Source organism: Eumetopias jubatus, unplaced genomic scaffold (assembly GCF_037043125.1).
Source record: "Eumetopias jubatus isolate StellerSeaLion01/CBP00866 unplaced genomic scaffold, mEumJub1_p1.0 scaffold_13, whole genome shotgun sequence".
NCBI lineage: Eukaryota > Metazoa > Chordata > Mammalia > Carnivora > Otariidae > Eumetopias > Eumetopias jubatus.
Window position 1 is genome coordinate 57,581,504 of NW_028274819.1, and position 21,120 is coordinate 57,602,623.

The window sequence follows — 21,120 nt, forward strand, 5'->3', positions numbered from 1 at the left end:
TCTCCATATTATTAAGATTTTTGATGTCTTAATTTATTGCAGATATTCCTTTGGTGCTCAGATTTTCCCGTACATTCCAGTGGGAGTCTCTGAAGAGACTCCTAAATTCTTGAAGTTGGCTCCTAAATTCTTTTGACACAACCATGTTAGTCCTTAATAGTCCTTGTTTTGTGATATGACGAGATGTTCTAGGTTCATACATTTTCTGCCCCAGATTTGGAGTTAGACATTTTTTCAAGGAGCCCTGATTTCTTAGTGAGAAATGGTGTTTAGATATCACAGTCTGGGCACTGTGGGGATGGTCATTGCTATTGGATTGGTCATTGTTTCTAAATCTTTTCTGTGGACAGAACTAGAGTCCCCCTTTTTTTGAGGAGGAAATACATCATCAGTTCATACTTATGTTATCAATTCCCATTTAGAATTACGGGTTTTTACTTCTTTGTTTTTCTGTTTATATAATTGTATCTTTATTCTCCTTATGCTGAAAATCCTGGTTTCTAACAATAAAGTTATGTATTTGGTTTATCCTGTAACATATAATAGTTTCAGAATAACAGAATCAATATGATGACTAACAGTATGATTATTGAACAGAATTTAAGATTTTATTACGGTTCTTTTGGCTCTTAGGGTATTCCTAGTAAGGATATATAGTCAAATATATAGGGTATTCTCAGTAAGGATATATAGTCAAATTATTTTAAGTCACTTGAAATAAACTTTTTTCCCTGTAGTTAAGCTCTTCTGGTATGCAGTTAGGTTACTTTACGTCATTATGTTTTGTTTTTACTGATGGCAATTTAAAAATTTTTTACTTAATTTAATTTATAATTGCATAAAAGTTCATTTTCCAAAGTCAAATCCACCAAACAAGGTGTGTTCTGAGAAGTCTATCTTTGATTTGCAATTCTTATACCCTCTTTTGTCTTTCCCTGATTGGTAACCTTTTTTTTTTCCTTTAACTAGTTTTTTATTTATCTTTATGTTTTTTTAATATGTAAGTACATATGTACATATTATGTTTTCTTTTTTTGTTTGGTGAAAAATAACATACACATACACACTGTGCACTTTAGTGTTTGGAAGAGATAATTTTTAATTTGGTGGTTGTAGGTCTGGTGCTGGTAATACAAAAAGAAGGTGGTAGTTGAAATGTGCTTTATGTGCATAGAAGGAAATAGTTTCTTAGATGACTGCTTCATGGGGTGCCTGGGTGGCTCAGTCATTAAGTGTCTGCCTTCAGCTCAGGTAGTGACCCCAGGGTCCTGGGATGGAGCCCCCTCATCAGGCTCCCTGCTCCGTGGGAAGCCTGCTTCCGCCGCTTCCCCAGCTTGTGTTCCCTATCCATGAAAAACTCGTGGAGTACTTATAAAAAAAAAAAATTCCAACCCTCTGATTTGGTAATCCTGCTCCTGAAAGCCAGTTCTAAGAAAAGAGAGGGCTCAATTAAATTCACAAAGATGTTTGCTATAGGTAAATCTATAATATCAAAATCTAGAAATACTCTAAATACTCAACCTTGAGAGAATTTAATAAGCTGCAATAGTAATGGAAATATTAAAATAGCATTGCAAATAATTAGGGTAATTTAGAAAAATAGAATATTTTATGAAAACGTATGATACCAAACGGAATATGGGTTTTTTATTCCAAATACATAAAAAGGCATTAATACATAAAGTGGAAAGTGCTATTGTGATACAGTGGTGGGATTACTGATGGGCTTTTGTTCTCTAAAATTATTTACTACTTTAAGGTTTTTTAAAAAATGTAGGTGCTAAATGAGGACCACATTTGAATTGACAGGGTTGGGGGATTTAATAAGGGAAGGATTTCATGAAACAGAAATGGAAAATGGGAACTGCATTCAGGGAGAGCCTAAAGAAAATCAATATAGTAAAGAGAACAGGAGTATTTAGTGGATACAATTGAAAGCAATATGTTACTCAGGTTGAAGTCGGGTCAAGGAGGGAAAATAAAAGGTCAGTGGAAGACACACTCAACATTGGGTAGATAATTCATGAAATCCACAAAGGAATATAAGGAGAAGAATGACATGAAAGAAAACTCTCACGAAAATATGAGAAAAGACAAGGGCAACAGGATTTATCTGAGAAATAGGTAGAATAAAAAATAGAAAGGTCATGGTAATCAACCTGTGTAATGAACAATAGCCTATTATCTGGCTTATGAGGAACAGGAAGAGTCACACAGATTTAAGAGATAACAAAAAAAGCTACGCTATCTACAGGGGGGAAAAGGGGAGGAATCAAATATGAAGCAGTCATCTTTTTTTTTTTAAGATTTTATTTATTTATTTGACAGAGAGCACAGAGGGAGAATGAGAGGGAGAAGCAGGCTTCCCACTGAGCAGGGAGCCCCGTGTGGGGCTTGATCCCAAGACCCCTGGGATCATGCCCTGAGCCAGATGCAGACACTTAACCAACTGAGCTACCCAGGCACCCCGAGGGATGGAGTTTTTTTAGTAGAGGTTGCTAAAAGTTATATTTTAGTTCCCTGAACTATATCATCTTAGAGTATTTTACTAGTATGTGTCCACTATTAAGTCTTTGTTCCTCCTGTTTACAAAAATTGGGGAGGGAGTATAATTTCTAGGATTAAAAAAATTTTTGAATGGCGGGCGCCTGGGTGGCTCAGTTGGTTAAGCGACTGCCTTCGGCTCAGGTCATGATCCTGGAGTCCCGGGATCGAGTCCCACATCGGGCTCCCTGCTCAGCAGGGAGTCTGCTTCTCCCTCTGACCCTCTTCCTTCTCGTGCTCTCTATCTCTCATTCTCTCTCAAATAAATAAATAAAATCTTTAAAAAAAAAAAATTTTTTTGAATGGCATACTGTTTAACCAGTCAGTTGTTTAATACCTGTTTTTTTCCTTTAATCTCTGTAAGACAAAACACAGGTGATATTCTTACAGATCTTCTTTCCCCTTCACTTATATGACTTTTTTTTTTTAATGTGTCTTGGGCTTCATTTTTCCTTGGGGCTCATTTTAAAACTCCAAATAGTTCATGTTTATTCAGAATTACCAGTGTAGCCTGAACTGTATTTAATTTCTCCAAATATGGCCTATTATGTTTGCTTCAGTGGTATTCACTGTAGCCTGTATTCTTTCGGCATTCAGATGTTTGATTGTTATGGAGCCCTGGGTTATTAATATATAACTTGAATTGCAAATTCGATAAATAATTGAATAACTTTCCATAAATCTAACTGAGCAATTGGTTTTTAATAAGAAAATTTATTATCTCATAAAACCCAAAGTCCAGAAGCAGAGAAGTCCAATTAAGTTAAGTAGCAGCTTACTGGAGCCATCAAGAAGTTTCTTCTAGGCTTTCCTTGGTGTGTCAGCTTTTTTCTCAGGTAGCTCACATCATGGTTGCAGGATGAGTGCAACAATTTCATGTATCGCATCCAGATATGACAACGGGCACAGGAAGAAGAGACAGTCCCCTTTCGTGAGTCTCTTTTAGGAAAGAGAATACCTTTCCCAGAAGTTCCCAGGAGAAGGATCTTATGTCTTGTTGGCCACAACTGTGTCATACACCCTAGCCTAAATTAGTCCCTGGCAAGAGGAATGGAGCCATCATGACTGGCCTAGATCAGTTGGAAATTGCCCTCTAGGGCTGATTTGGGACCCTCCAAAAAATAAATGGCAGTACCCAGGAAGGTGGATCCTTTTGAGGGGAGAAAATGGGTTTTTGTTGGGACAAAAGGCAGAGGAGAAAGAAAATTAACCAAGCAACTAAGAGTATATACTGCATTAGATTCTTTAGTAAATGGTTTTAGAAGAATTGATTTTTTTATTTGGTCTTGTACCTATCAATGAGGTTAAATTGGTTAATAGAATTGTTCAAATATCCTTTTTTTAATTTTTTTTTTTGGTCTACTTGTAATATCAGTTACTGAGAGAGGAGTGTAAATATCTCCAACTATAACTGCAGCCTTGTGCATTTCTCTTTTCAACACTGTCAGTTTTTGTCTCATGTATTTTGATCTCTTTTATTAGGTGCATGCACATTTAGGATTGTTGTCTTTTTAAAAAAATTTTTTTATTAGTGAAGTATAGTTGACTTTTGTTTCTTCTTGATGAAGTCACCTCCTTTTTATAAAGCATTGCTTTTTTCCTCTGGTAATACTTCTTGTTTTAATGTCTACCTTTTCTGATATTAACGTAGCCATCCAACTTTATTTTTTTTTAAAGATTTTATTTATTTATTTGACACAGAGAGAGAGACCGCTAGAGAGGGAACACAAGCAGGGGGAGTAGGAGAGGGAGAAGCAGGCTCCCGGCTGAGCAGGGAGCCCGATGCGGGCTCGGTCCCAGGACCCTGGGATCATGACCTGAGCCAAAGGCAGACACTTAATGACTGAGCCACCCAGGCGCCCCATCCAGCTTTCTTATAATTAGTGTTTCCATGATATATCTTTCTTCATCCTTTTACTTTTAACCCATCTGTCCTTTGTGTTTAAGATGCATCTCTTGGGATACCTGGCTGGCTCAGTCAGTAGGGCATGCGACTCTTGATCTTGGAGTTGTAAGTTTGAGCCCCACGTTGGGTATAGAGGTTACTTAAAAATAAAATCTTTTTAAAAAATAAATAAAATGTATCTCTTATGAACATTATATAGTTAAGGCTTACTTTTTTTTTAATCCTGACCATCTCTGCCTTTTCATTGAATTACTGAGTCTATTTACATTTCAATGTAATTATCAATATGATTGAATTCAAGTTCTACTATCTTGATAATTGTTTTTTATTCATCCTCTCTGTTCTTTGTTTCCTTTTCCCTCTTTTCTCATCTCTTGGATTTGTTGATTTTTTTAAAAAAGGATTTCATTTTATCTCTTCCATTGGCTTCTTACAGGCTTCTTAGCTGTGTGTGTGTGTGTGTGTGTGTGTGTGTGTGTGTGTGTCTGTGTGTGTATACTTTTTTTTACACTTTTTAAATACTTCTAGAGTTGGGTCTCAACCTTCACATATGGACATTTTGGGCCAGATAATTATTTGCTATGAGGGGCTAACCTGCACATTATAGGACGTTTAATAGCATTTCTCACCTCTGCCTACTACTAGATACTGGTAGCCATAGCCCCTGTCGTGACAATGAAAAATGTCTCCAGTGATTGCCACCGCTGGGAGTAGGAAGGGGCAAGCTGCCCTTGGTTGAGAACTCAGCTCTAGAGCTTACATTATGCGTTTTTAATTTATAACAGTCTCTCTTGAAGTAATATATCACTTCCCATATTGTGTTAGAATCTTCGAATAGTACTCTTCTGTTTTCTCTCTCTCATCCTGTGCTATGGTCGTCCTCCATTTTAATTCTATACATTACAAACCCCACATTGCACTGCTATTATTTTTGCTTTAAACAGTCAATTTCCTGTTAAAGACATAACAAAAGAGGAGTAAAAATTTTATATTTACCAAGCTCATCTTGTACTTTTCCTACTCTAGCCCTGGGATCAGCCATTGTTCCAAGGAACCCTGATTCCTTTTAGTGGAAAGTAATAATTAGCTAGAATCTGGGTGCTAGATATGCTACTGCTATGTTTTGTGTGTACATTTATACGCACACATATTTATATCTATGTTTATTTCTATATAATGAAAACTGTGGGTTCATACTCATGTATCTAATTTCAGTCAAACAACTCTAGTTTTCTCCTTTCCCTTCTTTGCTAGTGAAAAACCTAACTTCCATTATCTTTCATTTATTTACTTATTTTATCAGTTCCCCCATAAGCAACCAGTCTGTTGTTGTTGCCGTTGCCCCCATCGCCATGCAGAGGCCTTTCTCACTCCACTCGGGCTCTGACATCCTGTAGACTCCTGCGTCACCCCACCTGTTTCTGACACTCTCCCCACATTACCCTTCTGCATGGATACCAGTCTCACCCCTTCTCAGCTCTAACACCTATGACAGGCTGCCCTCCCACCCAGAAGGCCTTTTCATTTCTTTTGGATTCTGATACCACTTTAGCCACCCCTTCCAGTGGACATTCTGCTCAAGCTTTGAGACTCTCTGTGGGGTGGCTTGCACTCATGGAACTCCTCTCTGGCTTACCTGGGCTGTGACTGTACATGCGTGCTGTGTCCTGAGTTTCCCAGCATGGACACCCTCCTCGTCTTACTCTGATTTCCCTGCTAGACCTGTTTCTGCAGTGGGCTCTGACATTTCCTGCTAAGCCACTCTTCTTCCAATTTTGGTATATGTGCTGCTGAAGCGAGCACCTGCTAAGCCACTCTTCTGTTTAGCTACCTAGTTGTTCATCTTGCTTTGCACTAGCTGACAGCTTTAGTGCTGAATTGTTTGGGAAACAAAGGGCAAAAGGAAGAGGACCTTTCACTTGTTAAAACAAAAATAGCCTTCATTACGGTTTGAAATAATAGATTTGTATAATCATTTGATTATCTTCTCTTGTAACCTTTCTGAGGGTCAGGACAGTTTCGTGGATACAGTATAGTTTCCCAAGGATCTAGCATAAAGTATGTGCTCAGTAAATTTTTACTGAATGAACAAATACTCAGATTAAGTACTTCAGTCAGATTATATAGCTGGTAATGTGTTTATATGTTGAAGGCATGATTTGGACATACTTCTCAGAGTCTCAAGTTATCCTGACTGCTTTTACATCACATACTTTTACTATAAAAAACTCTTTGGAGAACAGAGGGAGTTTACCATGTACAGAGTTTATCTCAATACAGGAGTTCATTATAAATTTAGTATAAAGGTTAGAGCTTTTAAATAGTTTAAAAATAATATCTTTCACTTGTATAAAACTTTATATTCATTGAGTCATAAAATGTTGGTGCCGAACGGGGCTCCAGAGATAATCTTGTTCAGCACAACTAAGCAGTATTACACACATGTCAAATACTAGTATTTGGAGAGGGTTGGGTTTGGGTGAGGTGAGACAATATGTAGGTAATGTGGGTAAGCCCTCCCGGTGATTCTGATTACACCTTTTGTCTCTCAAAGTAGTCCTCAGTCTGATTTTACCTGATCCACACAGCAACCCTTAGAGACCTATAGGGCAGGGAAAATTCAACAGATGGGGGAGCTGAGGCCCCTGAGAATCAGAATGACTTCTCAAGGTTTCTTTTCCGTCTTTATCATTCTCCAGAACATTTTAGATAGGAATGTGATATTGTTTAAAATTTTTTCTGTAATGCAAGGTAATTGTCATAATGGAGGGTATGGAAGAAGAAGGTGTGAAATAGCCTAAGAATTTGACAATTGAGCTATTAATTTATGAGTTTCATTTCATTTCAGCAGTGCTCAAAAAGTTGATGAGTTAAATTCCAGGTTGTTAGGAAAATTAAATCATTTACAGATACTAGTCCTATTTTGTTATTGAAGAATTGTAAGAAAATTACTGAAGAAATACCTGGGAGAGGGAAGAATTTCTCTCAAACTCGTACATCTTTAGTGGAAGTCACTGGTACTCCTTACCTATGCATGCTGCTAATATTAGCATTGCCCTGAGAAACAATGTCTTAATTCCATATGTCATTAGAATTATTTTGCAATGGATGTATTGAGTATGCCCACTTGTAATTTTTCACAGGTTACTTAATGACCCAGTTAGAGTTCTCAAGAAATGACTTTAATTTATAGATCATCAGAAATGAGATCCTGAAAAGCTACTTTGCCATGCTGAATAGTTCAAAAGATGAATGTTTCAGTGTGAAATATTTTCTCTTGCCTTATTTAAATTGACTTATTGGAACCTGAAAAGTAATTTTTCAAAAATGTATTGCAAATAATTCAAAACTTAGTTTGCTGTGTTCTTATATTATTCACATTTAGAACCTTATTTTCCAACAGAAAATTTATTGAGAGACATGTGAGTATCCTTCCTGTTATTTTATCTTTCACTCTTAACTCTCACCAAGGGAAAATCAATTTTTTTGAGTGTGAGAGCAATGCCTTCCTTGCAGAGTTTGAGGACTGTATGTCAAATATGTAAAATACCACATATTATGTATGACATTTAACAGGTGCTTAATCATTGTTTTTATTGATTTACCTGGTCTTTATCATCTTCTACAAGAAGTAGCTTTAACTGCTTTACTATTAAATAAATTCTTTTCCCCCTCCTCTTCTACAGGCGTATCTACATCAGCGATCAAAATGGCATCAACCAGACTTCCTTCCCCCAAAAGTTTAGTAGGTGCCCCAACTCAGATTCTTGCACAGTTTCCTAAACAGCATCAACAGTCTCCTAAGCAGCAGTTACATCAAGTGCAGCAACAGACCCAGCAACAGGTGGCCCAGCCTGCTCCAGTATCTCATCAGCAACAGCCTCAGCAATCTCCTTTGCCACCTGGTATCAAGCCTACCATTCAAATCAAACAGGAGTCAGGTAACTGGAAAATGTTTATAAGATGTAATTCTTCCCTAGTCACTACTTCTCTGGAGACTGTGAGTATATATGGATATACAGTTCCCTCAAGCACCAGAGTTTTAATTCCAAAATACGTTTTGAGAGCCTCCTGTTGGAAATACTTATATAAAGAACTGGAGTTTGGGAATGGAAATGAGAAAAAAAGCAATTTGCTCAGCAGGAACAGTTATTTTCAATGAACTCTCCAGGGAGATAAGGAAGCTGAGGAAGCAAACCCAGATTTTAAAATTATACTCTGGATGCATTGGGGTTATAGAAAGTAGGCAGTCAAAAAATTAGTCTGGAGAGTTTTATGTTAGAATGCTATATTATGAATTTGGCATAAAATTGTATGAGCAGAGGTGCTAAGATTATAAGACATTGTGTACAATGAAGAAGTTTGTGGAATAATAATTTAGGAGTTTATTGAAAGCATCTCTAGCACAGTGGAAACTCAGAAGTAGGAGTCAATTAGTGTAAGTTATTGAATCATAAAAGTATTGAATGGAAAAGCAAGTAGGATGGGGGTTCAAACACAGGGAAATTGAAAAGACTCTTAATATACTTATTATCTTTAAGAAATGGAAATGGCTTTTTTTCTTCCTCCAATGAGTCTGGACTTTATTTGGTGGTAAAAGAAGCATTGAGGATGCTGACATTTTCAGATTTGTTTTTTGATAGGAACATTTTATTACTAGTTTTGAGATATGACTGACATATCTCAAACATTGTATTACTTATAGGTGTACAACATAATTTCTTTATATAATTCAAAATGATTACAGTAATTTAGTTAACATCCATTATTACACATAGTAACATTTCTTTTCCTGTGATGAGAACTTTTAAGATTTATTCTCTAAGCAACTTTCAGATACAGTACAGTATTAACTATAGTCACCATACTGTAGGTTACATGCTCAGGATTCATTTATCTTATAACTGGAAGTTTATACCTTCTGACCACCTTTACCCATTTTGGGCAGCCCTCCACCACCTGCCTCTGGCAACCATCAGTATTCTTTGTATCTGTGAGTCCTTTTTTTGTTTTTTTTTTTAAGATTCTACATGTAAGTGAGATCATGTCTTTCTGTCTTATTTCACTTAATACCCTCAGGGTCCATCCACATTGTTGCAAATGACAAGATTTCTTTCTTTTTAGATTTTATTTTAATTCGTTAGTTAACATACAGTGTTGTATTAGTTTCAGGTGTACAATATAGTGGTTCTACATTCCACTTACCACCTCGTGCTCATCACAACAAGTGCACCCCTTAACCCCCATCACCTATTTAACCCATCCTCCCCCCCCACCTCCCCTCTGGTAACCATCAGTTTGTTCTTTATAGTTAAGAGTCTGTTTCTAAGTTTCTCTCTCTCTCTCTCTCTCTCTCTCTCTCTCTGTCTCTTTCCCTTTGCTCATTTGTTTTGTTTCTTAAATTCCACATTTCAGTGAAATCCTACATTATTTGTCTTTCTCCAACTGACTTATTTTGCATTATATTCTTCAGCTCCATTCATGTTGTTGTAAATGGCCAGATTTCAATCTTCTTTATGGCTGAATAATACTCCATTGTGTGTATACACACACACACGCACACACACACACACGCACACCATCTTCCTTCTCCATTCATCTATCAATGGACACTTCGGCTGCTTCCATAGTTTAGTTATTGAAAATAATGCTGCAGTAAACATAGGGGTGCATGTATCCCTTCAAATTAGTGTTTTTATATTCTTTGGGTAGATATACCCAATAGTGCGATTGTTACATCATAGGGTAGTTCTATTTTTAACTTTCTGAGAAACCTCCATACTGTCTTCCACAGTGGCTACACCAATTTGCATTCCCACCAACAGTGCATGAGGGTCCTTGCCAACACTCTTTCTTACGTTTTTGATTTTAGCCATTCTGTCAGGTCTGAGGTGATATCTCATTGTAGTTCGGATTTGCATTTCCTTGAGGATAAGTGATGATGAGCATCTTTTCATGTGTCTCTTGGCCATCTGAATGTCTTTTTTTGGAGAAGTGTCTGTTCATGTCTTCTGTCCTTTTTTTTTAATTGGATTATTTGTTTTTTAGGTGTTGAGTTTTATAAGTTCTTTATATATTTTGGATATTAACCCTTTATCAGATATGTCATTTGCAAATATCTTCTCCCATTCCATAGCTTTTAGTTTTGTTGATGTTTCCTTCACTGTCACTATGTAGAAGCCTGTTATTTTGATGTAGTCCCCAAGTTTATTTTTGCTTTTTGTTTCCCTTGCTTCAGGAGACATATCTAGAAAAAAATTGTTACAACCAATGTCAGAGAAGTTACTACCTGTGTTCCCTTCTAGGATTTTTATGGTTTCAGGTCTCACATTTAGGTCTGTAATCCATTTGAATTTATTTTTGTGTATGGTGTAAGAAAGTGGTCCAGTTTCTTTTTCTTTTCTTTTTTTTTTTTTTTTAAGATTTTATTTATTTATTTGAGATAGAGAGCGAGAGAGAGAGAGAGAGCACCAGTGGGGGGAACAGAGGGAGAACAGGCTTCCCAATTAGCAGGGAGCCTGATGCAGGGCTCAATCCCAGGATCCAGGATCATGACCTGAGCCAAAGGCAGATATGTTTAACTGACTGAGCCACCCAGGCACCCCAAAAGTGGTCCAGTTTCATTCTTTTGCATGTTGCTGCCCAGTTTTCCCCATACCATTTGTTCAAGAGACTGTCTTTTTCCCACTGGATATTTTTTCCTGCTTTGTCAAAGATTAATTGATTTGTGGGTTTATTTCTGAGTTTTCTGTTCTGTTCTGTTGATTTGTGTGTCTCTTTTTGTGCCAGTACCATACTGTTTTGACATCTACAGCTTTGTAATATAACTTGAAATCTGGAATTGTGATGCCTCCAGCTTTGCTTTTCTTTTTCATGATTGCTTTGGCTATTCAGGGTCTTTTGTGGTTCCATACAAATTTTAGGATTGTTCTAGCTCTGTGAAAAATGCTGGTGGTATTTTGATAGGGATTGAATTAAATGCGTACATTGCTTTGAGTAATATAGACATTTTAACAATATTTGGTCTTTCAATCCATGAACATGGAATGTCTTTCCATTTCTTTGTGTCATCTTGAATTTCATCAGTGTTTTACAGTTTTCAGAGTATAACTCTTTTACCTCTTTGGTTAGTTTTATTCCTAGGTATCTTATTGTTTTGGGTGTAATTATAAATGGGATTGTTTCTTAATTTCTTTTTTGCAGCTTCATTATTGGTGTATAGAAATGCAACAGATTTCTGTTTTTGTATCCTGTGAATTTACTGACTTCATATATTAGTTCTAGCAGGTGTTTTTGGAGTCTTTCAGGTTTTCTGTATAGAGTGTCATGTCATCTGCAAATAATGAAAGGTTAACTTCTTCCTTACTGATTTAGATGCCTTTTGTTTCTTTTTTGTTGTCTGATTGCTGTGGCTAGGACTTCCAGTTCTATGTTGGATAAAAGTGGTGAGAGTAGACATCCTTGTCTTGTTCCTGACCTTAGGGGGAAAGCTCTCAGTTTTTCCCCATTGAGTATGATGTTTGCTGTGGGTTTTTCATATATGGTCTTTATTATGTTGAGGTATGTTCCCTCTAAACCTTTGTTGAAGGCTTTTACCATGAATGGATGTTATACTTTGTCAAGTGCCTTTTCTGCATCTACTGAAATGATTATATAGTTCTTAGCCTTTCTCTTATTAATGTGATGTATCACATTGATTGATTTGCAAATATTGAATCACCCTTGCAACAGGAATAAATCCCACTTGATGGTGGTGAATGATTTTTTTAATGTATTGTTGGATGCAGTTTGCTAGTACTTTGTTGAGGATTTTTGCATCTGTGTTCATCAGAAATATTGGCTTATAGTTCTTTTTTTCTTTTTTTTCCCCTGGTGTCTTTATCTGCTTTTGGTATCAGGGTAATGCTTGTCTTATTCCAAAAATGAATTTTTAATCATCTCTTTTGAACAGCAGGGGTAGGAGATACTAAAAAATTTCTAGTGAGCACAAGGTATAGTTAATTATACAAAATCTAGTGTGGCTATATGATGCTATATATTTATTATGTTGTCTGGACTCTCTTTTATTCCATGTGAAAATGCTTATAAAAGCTTTTCTAGATTGACTCAAAAACTTTAGCCTTCTAACCCTGTTTTCCCCATCTGTCTTAAGCTCCTCAGTTGTAGAGTCTTATGCCATGACTGCTTTAAGAAGTCTAACCATCATAGTTATAGGAGGAATATGTTAGTAATAAAGTCCCACTAATTAGCTCTGGGTTGTTCACTCATACTAGATTTTGATTCAGTCTAGTTTATCAGTTTTTCCTCTTACGGATCATGTCTTTGGTATCAATTCAAAGAACTTTGCATAGTTCTAGGTTTTAACATTTTTCTCCTATTTTTTTCTCTAAAAGTTTTATAGTTTTATCCAAGTCATAATCTATTTTGAGTGAATTTTTATATAATTAAGTGTGAGGTTTAGGTCAAGGTTAATTTTTTTTTGCCTGTGGATGTAATTGCTTTTGCACCCTTTGTTGAAAAGGCTATCAAACTCTATTGAATTGCTTTGGCATCTTTGTCAGAAATCAGTTGGGCATATTTGTGTGGGTTTATTTTTAGGTACTCCATTTGTTCCATTGATCTTTGTGTCTGTCTCTCTGTTAGTACCATACTGTCTTGATTATAATAGCTATATAGGAAGCTCTAATGTAGATAGAGTGATTCCTTCCACTTTATTTTTCTATTTCAAAATTATTTTAGCTATTCTAGTTTTGTTGCCTTTCTATATAAATTGAAGATTAAATGTATCTGTGTGTAGTAAAACTTTACTGGGATTTTTCTAGGAATTGCATTAAGCTTCTAGGTGAGTTTAGGAAGAATTGACATTGTGTTGAGTTACCCAGTTCATGAACAGAGTGTGGCACTCCATTCAGTTAGGTCTTCTTTCACTTTCATCAGTGTTTCACAGTTCTCAGTGTACAAATCCTTTACACGTTTTGTTACATTTATACTTAAGTATTTCATTTTCTCTGTGTTGTTTTATTTTCATTTCTTATATCTAGAGTGAGTTTGAACAACTCTTTAGGTTTGAGAGCCCTTTGTATTTTATTTTTTGTGTGTAGTCTGTATTCATTGTCCATACTTCTACTGTAGTATTTTTCTCATCAATTTCTGGGAATTTTATTGTATCAGGATAATTAGTAAGTCTTGTGTGTGTTTCATGATTTGCAGAGATTTTCCTCCCCATTTGTCTGTCTGTTGTTGACTTTATCTCTGCGGACTTCTGCATAGATCCTTTTTTGTTTTTATATAGTTGAATTTATCAGTGTAGTCTTTAATGCTTCTAGATTTTTAGTTACAGTTCACATTTTTTACATTTAAATATTTTGCAATTTATCTCAGTATGAGGAATTGATTGTGTATTGCTAGTCTTGGGAAGTTGGTCTGTAGTTTTCTTTTTGTGTACAGTCTTTGTCAGACTTTAGTTTAATGTTATGTGTGCTTTCAAGAAAGACTTGTAATATTTTCCTTTTTAAAAATGCTTGGAATTTTTTTTTAAAAAAAGCTTTATTTAGATGTAATTTATATACCATTCAAATAACCATTCAAAGTGTACAGTTCAGTAGTATTTAGTATATTCACAGATATGTGTGACCATCACCATGTTGATTTTAGAACATTTTCATCACTTTGAAAAGAAACCCTGTAACCATTAGTTATCATTCTCTGCTCCCTATGACAGCCTCTCCAGCCCTAAGCAACCACTAATCTACTTTCTGTCTCTGGATTTTCATATGAATGGACTCATGTAATATGTGGTCTTTCGTGACTGGTTTCTTTCGCTTAACAGTGTTTTCAAGGTTCATACATGTATTGGTATTTCGTTCCTTTTTATGGCCAAATATTTCACATTTTGTTTATCTATTTGTCCACTGATATACATTTGGATTTTTTCCACCTGTTGGCTGTTATGAGTATATTCTGTGGAAAGCATTCATGTGTAAGTTTTTGGGTATTCAGTTCTCTTGTGTATATACCTTGGAGTTGAATTGCTCAGCTGTATGTTAACTATGTATAGTTGTTTGAGAAACTACTGGACTGTTTTCCAAAATGACTGTACCATTTTACATCTCCATTAGTGTATGAGGGTTCCAATTTCTTGTCCTCCTTTCCAACACCTGTTATTCTCTGACTTCGATTCTAGCCCTCCTAGCTTGTGTGAAGTGGTATTTCACTGTGGTTTTGATTTGCATTTTTCTGATGACTAATGATGTCAAACACCTTTTCCTGTGCTTATTGGCCCTTTTTATATCCTCCTTGGAGAAATATTTATTTATATCCTTAGTCCATTTTTAAATTGGGTTATCTTTTTATCACTGAGTTGTAGTAGTTTTTTTTAGTTTATATACTTTAGATATTAAACCTTTATTAGATATATGATTTACAAATATTTCCTGCCATTCTGTTGGTTGTCTTTTCACTTTCTTGATGATGTCCTATTACAAAAGTTTTTCATTTTGGTGATGTCCAGTTTATTTTTTCTAATGTTGCTTATGCTTTTGGTATCATATTTAAGAATCTTTTACCAAATCCCTGATCATAAAGATTTATCTCTTTGTCTTTTTCTAAGTGTTTGATAGTTTTACCTCTTAAATTTAGGTCTTTGAGCCATTTTGAGTTAATTTTGTTATGATGTGAAGTAAGCCTCCCATTTCATTCTTTTGCATATGGCTATCCATTTTTTCCAGTACCATTTATTGAAAAGACTGTCTCCTCCCTCCCACCCCCACCGCTGAACTGTCTTGGTACCTTATTGAAAATCAGTCAACCACATGTGTGGGTTTGTTTCTGTACTCTCAGTTCTGTTCCATTAATTTGTATGTGTATCCATATGCCAGTGCCACATTGTTTTGGTTACCACTGATTTGCAGTACTTTTTGAAACCAGGAAGTGTAATTACTATTATCTTGTTCTGTTTTTAAGGATTGTTTTGACTATTTGGGTCCCTTGCAATTCCATAAGAATTTTGGAATCAGCTTATCAATTTCTATAAAGAAGTCAACTGAGATTCCGAGAGGGATTGCATTGAATCTGTAGGTCAGTTTAGGAGTATTACCATCTTAATAATGTTAAATCTTTTGGTTCATGAACATGAGATGTTTTCCCATTTATTTAGATCTTCTTTAATTTATTTCATCAATGTTGTATGGTTTCTGGAGTATAAATTTTACATTTTTGTTAAATTTATTCCTAAGTATTTTTTTGAAGCTACTGTAAATGAAATTGTTAATTTCATTTTTTGGATATTCGTTGCTAATTTATACAAATGCAACTGATTTTTGTGTTGATTTGATACCCCATACCTTTGCTGAACTCATTTTTTAGCTCTAATAGTTTTAGGTGAATTTCTTAGGATTTGCTATATAAAAGATCATGTCATCTATAAATAGAGATGATTTCTGCTGTTACAGTCTGGATGCCTTGTATTTCTTTTTCTTGCCTAATTTCCCTGACTAGAGTCTCTAGTAAAATGTTGAGTATAACTGTCAAGAGTGAACATCAAAGTTTTGTTCCTTGTTCCTTCTTTTCATAGAACTTCCTTTAGTGTCTCTTGTAAGGCAACACATTGTTACTAGCAACAGATTCCCTCCATTTTTGTTTATCTGGTAGTCTATTTTGCCTTCATTTCTGAAAGATAGCTTTGCTGGATATTGGATTCTTGGTTGGCAGTTTTTTTCTTTGAACACTTGGAATAGTTGTCTTAATGCCTGTTAAAGTCCACAGTTTCTGCTGAGAAGTCAGTTATTAACCTTAATGCAGTTCCTTTATAAGTGATAAGTTGGTTTTTTTATGTTACTTTCAGGATTTCTTCTGTTGCTTTTGACTTTTAGCATTTTTAGTATGATGTGTCTGTTTGTAGATCCCATTCTGTTTGGAGTTTGTAGAGCTTCCTGAATGTATAAGTTACTGCTTTTCAATAAATTTAGGACATTTTCAGCAATTTCTTTGAATATTTCTTCTTCTCTTTTCTTGCTGTTGTTTTCTTTTGGTAGTTCTGTTACATATTTTTGGGCACTTGCTGCTGTTCTACATTTCTCTGAGGTTCTGTTCATTTTTCTTCATTCTTTTTTCTCTGACACTTTTTTCAGCTTGCATAATCTAATTGCTCTATTTTCACATTTGCTCTTTTATTTTTTCCTGCCGTTCAAATCTACTCTTGAGCCCCTCTAGCGAATTTTTTATTTCAGTTACTATACTTTTTAACCCCAAATTTCCCCTTTGGTTCTTTTTTTGTAATTCCTATTGCTTTATTAATACTCTGATGCAACTTTGTTGTCATACCCTCTTTTACTTCTATGATAATGCTTTTCTGTACTTCTGTGAACATATTTATAATGGCTACTTTGAAGTCTTTTGTTGTTGTTAAATCTGACATGTGTTTGCTCTCATAGGGAATTTCTGTTGCCTGCTTTTTTTCCCAGTGTATGGGTCATATTTTCCCTTTTCTTTGTACGCCTCCTTGTATTTTGTTGGAACTGGACATTTTAGATATTTATATTGATATTTTATTTAGTTTACTTAATTATTTTTTAAAAAGTAGATTCCATGCCCAACGTGGGGCTTGAACTCAGAACCCTGAGATTGACAGTCACATGCTCTACAACTAAGCCAGCCAGGCACCCCTTGATATTTTAGATATTAGGCATTATATATTGTACCTAGATTGATCTTCTTGTACCTTCCCAGTCTGTGATTTTTTTTTGTTATTTACTTCATTATTTGTTGTTTTGTAACTAGATCGATTATTTTAGTGAAGTAAGCTTCTGATCCTGTTGCTCAGGGAGTTACAGCTCTGGGTATGCCCACAGTTCTGAGATGACAGTGGAATCAGTGTGACTCTCTCCTGCTCTTTCTCTGACCACACCCAACTGTTAAACTACTTTTGTTTTCAACAGTGTCTTGGAGTCTTAAGTTGCTTTACAAACTAATCTAAATTTTTGGAATAGTTTCAGAGGTGTATTTGTTCTGACTACAGGAGGGTTCCTCTTAGCTTCCTTATACCTCAGTCCTCTTCTGCAAGCTATCTGGCCTATTGTCTTGAATGTTGGGGTTTTTTGCTTGTTTGTTTTTAACATTTTATTTATTTGAGAGAGAGCATGAGCAGGGTTGAGGGGCAGAGGGAGAGGGACAAGCCGACTCCCCTCTGAGCAGGGAGCCCGACGCAGGGCTCAACCCCAGGACCCTGAGATCATGACCCGAGCCAAAGGCAGACGCTTAACCAACTGAGCCACCCAGGTGCCCCGACTGTTTTTTCTGAAATCCATAAATCTTCCAGTTGCCTTTCATCACGTCCTCAACTGTTCTTGAGAGCTTAAACTTCTCCGTGCTCTATTACAAATGAAGTCAGTTCCTTTGGGAAGAGATTGCAAACTACCTATTTTATTATCTGTTTCTACCCTCACGCAGCTCTGGAGCTCTTCTCTGAATGACACTCCTGCTCTAGAACCTGAGCACTCAGTGAAGGCAAGGGTAGGAGGGTGGGCAGCAGCCTGATATCCTCTTGGCTTGCTTCTCCTGGTGGTAGAGCCACCACCTCATAAGCCAGGGCAATGGTGATCAGGACTCCAGTTTCTCAGTAGCCTTGTGCCCAAAGTATAGCCTTTGTTCCATCAGTTGGGGGATTGGCAGAAGAAGGGAATGCATACTTCTTGACATCACTTGCCTGGGGCTTAGCAATACTTACCTGGGGGCAGGATGAGGTAAACTGAAGTCCTGCTGCTCCTCGGAAGAAAGCCCTCTAACAGGGAGCTGGAATAAGAGGAAACCTTGTGTTCTTGACTACAGCAGTCTGGGGAGGAGTCTTTCCCTCACTCTTAGTGGGTAAGGAGGGACAGGTCTTAGTTTAAATACCACAGATCTCTCCTTTCTTACTGAATTTTTCTATATACTCTTGAGTAGATGTTTCTTCATTTGTCCTCAGGACTATTTCCAGAACTTCTCATTGGTTATCATTTTACTAGTTCCATTGGGTTAGCAGATTAGCAGAGCTCCTCATGCTCTCTTGTCAGAAATTGGTCTTTGAATGGTTTTCATTTTTAATTGAGATATAATTGACATATAACATTGTATTATTTTTAGGTGTATAACATAATTTTTTGATTGATATATGTATATATTATGAAATACTCACCCCAACAAGTTTAGTTAATACTGATCACCACAAAGTTACAAATTTTTTTTTTCTGATGATGAGAACTTTAAAGAGGAATGGTTTTAAATACATTGTAATTATCTTCTTTTTACAGGACTATAGAATTGTTCTGTGAAACTATCTGGGCCTGCTATTTATTGATGAAGGGGGAGGAGTCCTTAAAATTTATCTTAAGGAAATTTGTCTAATTAGATACCTGTCTTTTCTGAAGCCCATTTTGATAACTAATATTTTTCTAGATAATAATCTGTTTGATCTAAATTTTCAACCTATTTGCATAGGACTGAGCAAAGTAATCTCTTATGATTCCATTAAGTTTTTTCTGTCTGTGGTTATTGGGGGAGGTGTACTTCTTTTTATGTGTCTTAAGCATTATTGTAATTCACTAATGAGATAATACTGGAAAAAATGTTTTCCCTACAACTTCACTGGTTATGATTTATTATAATCAGAATTTCTTTATCTCTACAGTAATAATACTTTAGTGAATTCTTGCTATGTATTAGGTACTTTACAATTTTGATTTATTTAATCTTTATAACAACCCAAGAATGTATATACTGATAGTATCTTTATTTTATGGATGAGAAAACTGAGTTATAAAGATAATAATTTGCCCAGTTATGTCTAGGTGATGATCATAATTTTAACTAATTAGTTGGCCTACAAGAAATTTAAAATTATTTAAGGTTGTTAAATAAATAGATGTATTTGCTTCCTAATATCTCAACCTAAATCACTATCTAAAAAGTAATATAATTTTTAGTTGTCTATGACAATATACTCCATCCCATGGATTTTTTCAGGTAAGTTAGTCGGGGGGGAAAGTGTTACCAATAATTTCCTTCCTCAGTTAACAATTACTAGTACTTAAATTTATAGTTAGCATGAGAGATTCATTTTATTTTTTATTTTACTTTTTTTGAGAGATTTCTTTTAAATGGATATTTTACATTTGGAAAGTCAATGTAACAATTAACATTTAAATAAAAATTTTGAAAAATGTAAAAAAAATCCACATCATTACACTAATTTGGTTTGAAAGCTCTTATTTGACGTGATCTTAGACAAAAGAAAAAATGTTCTTTTAAAGAAATTGTTAATAGTTTCTGTAATATCTTAATTATTTTATTGAATGAGAGAAATCAGGAAAGAGGAATTTAAGGAATGAAAATTGAGAATTTCATCATTTTGAAAAAGCTCTTTAGGCAAGACTGAGCAAAAATGTGTAACTACTGCCCTCTTGGGTTGGTATAAGGAAAGTGTTTTTCAAAATAATCTGTATTGAGATTTCTCTTTCTTCTTTCAAAGGTGTTAAAATCATCACACAACAAGTTCAACCAAGTAAAATCTTACCCAAACCAGTGACAGCAACTCTGCCCACCAGTAGCAATTCCCCTATTATGGTGGTTAGCAGTAATGGTGCCATTATGACAACTAAACTGGTAACCACTCCTACTGGTAAGTTTTCTCGAGCATCAGTCCATTCATTCATCATATAGTCATTGAGTAATTTCTTTGTATCAACGTAGTGCTTGACACTAGGGATATAGAGATTAATGAGACAGTTCTTTAAGAGCCTTCCCCCCCCCCAACTAAAATTAGCTTTCTTTTATTATCATGGTCTTCTGTTCTTTTACTTTATAGCACATAACTACAGTTTCTAATTTCTTCACTACTTGTTTGTTGATTTATTGTAGTTCACCTTACTAGACCATAAGCTCCATGATAAGGGACCGTCTTTGTTTTATTCACCATATATATGTAGAGCTGGTCTGGAAGTAGGTGTTTAGTCAGGATTTGTTGAGGAACTGAAAACATACTCTCCCGGCCCAGAAGGATTGCACTCTTAGGAAGTTGAAAGTCTATATTACATTGCGGTGTAGTAAGCATTACTCAGACTTAGAGAAGCACAGGATGCCATTTTGCCCATATATGAGAACAACCAGGGTATGCCCAAGGAAGTGACAGTGTAGAACATTTTAAATAGTACCACCCTTTGTGTCCTTGAGCAGGTTACTAATCCCTGTAAGTCTTTTCCCTTGTCTGTTTAAATGGGATAACAATACCTGTACCATAAGGTTATTATAAGTATTAGAGGAAATCAGGTATGTACAGTCCCCAGCAGAGTGCTCAATAGCTATTATTATTAATTAATGTAAGAATTAGCTACTACTACTATTTTAAATTTATATAACTCTTACCAGATTTTTTGTGAAGGGCCAGTACTTAAATGATAGAATGTAAATAGTGTAAAATGATACCTGTCTCAAGTTTATAAAGCTATCATTTATTGGCCAGGATGTAAAGGTCTATACACTTAATCTCCCTTAGGCTTTAATATCTCTATTCTTAGCAGCAAAACAGAGACTGATGTTAAGCAACTTGCCCAAAGTCATGCAGCCAATAAAAGGAAGATCTGGGATTTGAACCCCCATCTGTTTGACTCTCTTTTTTTTCTTTTTAATTGTGGTAAAAT

The 21,120-nt window shown here is 35.6% G+C and overlaps 1 protein-coding gene across 13 annotated transcripts in view; it reads left to right on the forward strand.

Moving 5' to 3' along the window:
- Window positions 1-21,120, forward strand: part of EMSY (EMSY transcriptional repressor, BRCA2 interacting) — a 144,073-nt gene that overhangs the window by 87,633 nt on the left and 35,320 nt on the right. For all 13 annotated transcript variants that reach the window (XM_088017943.1, XM_028115888.2, XM_028115881.2 and 10 more), the window contains 2 exons: window positions 8,137-8,391; window positions 19,953-20,102. In XM_088017943.1, coding sequence (XP_087874069.1) covers window positions 8,137-8,391; window positions 19,953-20,102 — 405 coding nt within the window. The remainder of the gene's footprint in view (window positions 1-8,136; window positions 8,392-19,952; window positions 20,103-21,120) is intronic.